This window comes from Raphanus sativus, unplaced genomic scaffold, assembly GCF_000801105.2.
Source record: "Raphanus sativus cultivar WK10039 unplaced genomic scaffold, ASM80110v3 Scaffold5040, whole genome shotgun sequence".
NCBI lineage: Eukaryota > Viridiplantae > Streptophyta > Magnoliopsida > Brassicales > Brassicaceae > Raphanus > Raphanus sativus.
In genome coordinates, this window is record NW_026620340.1 from 1 (window position 1) to 4,464 (window position 4,464).

General features: G+C 33.7%; 1 protein-coding gene across 1 annotated transcript; it reads left to right on the top strand.

The window, feature by feature from the left end:
* Positions 1–511: 511 nt before the first annotated feature.
* Positions 512–3,620, top strand: LOC108838471 (sugar transporter ESL1-like). Its single transcript, XM_057002335.1, has 17 exons — positions 512–764; positions 883–945; positions 1,041–1,130; positions 1,228–1,353; positions 1,440–1,505; positions 1,573–1,648; positions 1,736–1,800; positions 1,890–1,982; positions 2,065–2,145; positions 2,226–2,310; positions 2,397–2,440; positions 2,547–2,609; positions 2,700–2,759; positions 2,857–2,910; positions 3,002–3,061; positions 3,141–3,255; positions 3,342–3,620. Exons 1-17 carry the CDS (start codon positions 618–620, stop codon positions 3,464–3,466), a joined length of 1,413 nt encoding a protein of 470 aa, XP_056858315.1. The 5' UTR covers positions 512–617; the 3' UTR covers positions 3,467–3,620.
* The last annotated feature ends 844 nt before the right edge of the window (positions 3,621–4,464 follow it).

The window sequence follows — 4,464 nt, forward strand, 5'->3', positions numbered from 1 at the left end:
GAACCATTGGAGCAAATCCAACTCTATAATAGAGTTACTCTATTTTAGAGTGAATTATAGAGTAAGTTTTTGTGTTCCATTGGAGATGTCCTAATAGCCACTGGCAAAAAACAAAAGAACAAATTGATAAAGATGATTAATCAGGGGCGGATGTAGCGGACGTAGAGGTGAATGTTGTGGGGGCACTATCAAATTGTTTAAAGAATCATTCGGGGCATGAAGAACAGTACCAAAATTTGCCATGGAACTTCTAAAAATCATCAGGGGCATCTGCTCTTATCCTTGGACCATGTGGCTCCGCCACTGTGATTAATCACATACTTTAAATAATAAAAAGTTTCAAGTAATAAAAAATCAAATGGAAAAAAATAGAATAATTAAAAGTTCAAATAAGAAAAAGAAAAGGAAAATAAAATGAACAGAATAATTTCCTTTTTAAATAGAACAAAAAGGAAACGTGACACAAAAGAAAAGTTGGAAGCTGACCTCTGGCTTTCCTTCCTCCACTACTCAAGGAATATAAAGGAGCTTTTCTTTCGACTTAGTCTTCACGTCGAATCCCAAAACCCATCGAAAACAAATATCATCGCAAATACTCTTAAGAAAAGAGCAAGAAGATGACGATGTCGGAGAACCAAAGAAACCTAGAAGCTGGCTTGTTACTGAACAAGAACCGAAACGACATCAACGAGTGTCGTATCACCGTGGTTCTGCTCTTCAGTACCTTTGTATCTGTGTGTGGCTCTTTCTGCTTCGGCTGTGCGGTAAGTCAAATCATTCATCAAAATCTTTGGTTCCTTTTTTCTGTTTAAAACAATAAGAAATAAATCATATATATCAAAAAAATTCTATGATTCATGTGTATGGGGTTGTATATTACAGGCAGGTTATTCATCAGTAGCTCAAACAGGGATCACAACAGATTTAGGCCTCTCTGTTGCACAAGTAAGAACACCAAACCATTTCATGATTCTTCTTCAATTAAAGTCTAGTCTAGCTTCTATTTTTGGCTTATATTTGTCTCTTTTTTACTTCTTTAGTACTCCATGTTTGGTTCAATCATGACCTTTGGAGCCATGTTTGGTGCCATCTTTAGTGGGAAAGTCTCAGATCTCATCGGTCGAAAAGGGGTAATTTTAAACTTACCATCTATATCCTCTGTATTTTATTTTGTGAAAAAAACTTCTTGCCTATACTGATATTCTCTTGGTTCTTTTAAAATAACAGACAATGTGGTTTGCTCAAATCTTCTGCATCGCCGGTTGGTTTGCAATATCCGTTGCAAAGGACACGGTTTGGCTAGATGCTGGAAGGTTTTCCACTGGATTTGCAGTTGGTTTATTCAGCTACGTGGTAAATATTTTCTTACTCATCTCTTTATTAATATAAGTTTTTTTTGTTAGTCTAAACTGATACTATTTTAACTCTGTTGCAACCAGATACCAGTTTATATCGCAGAAATAACACCAAAACATGTCCGAGGAGCATTTGTATTTGCTAATCAGGTAATTCAAAGAATAATAATGGTTTAGACAGAAAGTCTTCTGATATACTAATGTTTGTTAATTACAGCTGATGCAAAGTTGTGGGTTGTCATTATACTACGTCATTGGAAATTTTGTTCATTGGCGTAAATTGGCGTTAGTAGGTAAAGCTTAATTTTTTATATGACTTTTGTTATCTAACAACTTTAGCGATCGGAGAATGATTTTTTTCTTATTGGTTTCTTTCTCAGGTCTGATTCCATGTGTTTTGCAAGTTGTGACTTTATTTTTCATTCCAGAGTCCCCTAGATTGCTGGTCTGTTTAAATGTTTTCTAAAAGTTTTAATGTTTATAGGAAAAAAAATAGGAAGTAAATAATTGTAATTTGGTTTACATGGTATGTAGGGAAAATGGGGATGTGACAAAGAATGTAGAGCTTCATTGCAGCTTCTCCGTGGGGAGGATGCTGATGTCACTGAAGAAGCCAACACTATCAAAGTAGATACTACAACTGTTTTCTATTTTTTTCATGTTGTTTCAACTCAAAACGTTGCTAATAATCTTTACTTTTCAACTCTAGGAAACCATGATCTTGTTTGAAGAAGGACCAAAATCGCGGGTTATGGATTTGTTCCAGAGGAGATATGCTCCATCTCTTGTTGTAAGTTACGCGATAACCTTTTATGGTGAATATGTGATTTTCTCTTTGGCCGTTTACTGATAGTTTGTGAACTTTTAAAGATTGGTGTGGGGCTAATGCTTCTACAACAGCTCTCTGGAAGCTCAGGGATTATGCTTTATGTCGGTAGCGTATTTGATAAAGGAGGTAAAATAGCAAAAACAAACTCTGTTCCTCATGTAACTATTCTTGATTTGTTTTCATCTGGAGTAACAAATATTTACTCTTGACAGGATTTCCAAGCAGCATTGGCTCGATGATTCTTGCAGTGATCATGGTATGTCGTTGCACAAAATGATAAATGATTTATTTTACTCTTTTAAGAAAATAATAAACATTTCTTCCAAGGACTACACTTATGCATCATGTGTTCTTGTTTGTAGATACCAAAAGCTATATTGGGTCTGATTTTGGTTGAGAAAATGGGACGAAGGCCGCTTCTACTGGTAAACTTTTTTCTACCTTTTCTGATCAACTGTGAAATGAAGCAAATAAAATTTAGAATTTTTTTAAAAAAGAATGAACTTTAATTTCAGGCTTCTACTAGTGGAATGTGCCTTTGCAGCTTGTTCCTCGCATTTTCCTTCAGCTTTCGGGTAAAATAAACAACTCGCTAGACCAAAAAAAAAAGATATAGAAACTTTGATATTGCTCTGTTATATTTATTCATTTCTACTTTTCCTTCTTGGACAGTCATATGGCATGCTCGATGAGCTCACTCCAATTTTCACATGCATCGGTGTAGTGGTATATATAAACATCTTTTGACATAAAAGAAGCAACTAAAAACAATGCTCTTTGTATAAATTGACCTGACTTTTACATTCCAAAATATCAGGGTTTCATCTCTTCATTTGCCGTAGGCATGGGAGGCTTACCATGGATCATCATGTCCGAGGTATAAACCAACATTGACTTCACCTCAAAGTTAAATACCTTTTCAGCTCTAAAAAGGGTAAAACATTTTTGTTTTACAGATTTTCCCAATGAATGTTAAAGTATCAGCTGGGACTCTGGTTACCTTAGCCAACTGGTCCTTTAGTTGGATTGTAGCTTTCGCTTACAACTTCATGATAGAATGGAACGCATCAGGTATTATTATATGGTCTTTTAAAACTCTTAACATGATCAAACTTTATTAAATCCTTTATCTCATTTTTGAAGTTTATACTTTTCAGGAACGTTCTTGATCTTCTTTAGTACATGCGCTGCGGGTATAGTCTTCATTTATGCGATGGTACCAGAAACTAAAGGACGAACGCTAGAAGATATACAAGCTTCTCTTACAGATTTTCTACAATGAGACTGAGATTTACCTGTTCATAGTAATATTTTTTGGATTCAAAAGGGGGAGGTTTTAGGTTTATAGTAGTTTTTGTATAATTATTTCCTCATTTTAAACAATATAACAAAGGGATCATCTGAAAAAAGAAAGTTTAGATCTCTATGTTTCTCTCTTTGTGTGCTACCCAGCTACTCCTATTCATGTATAGTATAGGCCCACTTTATGCACAGATGAATTATAAAAGTTACTTTTTCAGTTGCTGTGATTTTGCTTTCACTGTAAGTTTTATAATACAATGAACTTTGGCCGACTAATCATTTGGTTTGTTTCATTTTTTCCGGCCTCAATCATGTAATTTTACTGAATGTTTAGGTGTTTATTTGTAGACTATATCTGTGTACGCTCTCTACGTTTGATAAAACAAGTTCTCTGAAGCTTCCAAAACGAGAATTTCTCTAATTCTTATAACATTCTTATAACGAGCATGATTATTGCAAATGTTCTTAGCAAAAGTCCTTAATATACATATATGTATATATATGTATATGTATATATTATATATACGTATATAATTGTTTGTTAAGGACTTTACGGAAATCGAAACCAAAAGTTTCTTAATTAAGGAACTTTCGGTTTCGGTTTCCGTAAAGTCCTTAGTAAATAATTACATACACATATATAATATATACATATACATATATATACATATATGTGTATTAAGAACTTTTACTAAAAACCTTTGCAATAATGATGCTCTTGAGCATCAGCACTAGTATAATCTCTCAGCTTATTACCTTATACATGGAGTATTATATTAATATAAATATCTGTGTCAATTAACAATTTGAAACAAAAGAAATGTTACAAAAGGCCACGTCTTCAACAGAGCTCTCACATTCTCTTCGGCGACCAGAGCCGTATCGAACTATTTATGGATCCTGTTTAAAAATTATTAATAGTATATTTAATGATGTAATAGAATAGTTTTAAAAGTCTATAGTTTTATTTATATATAT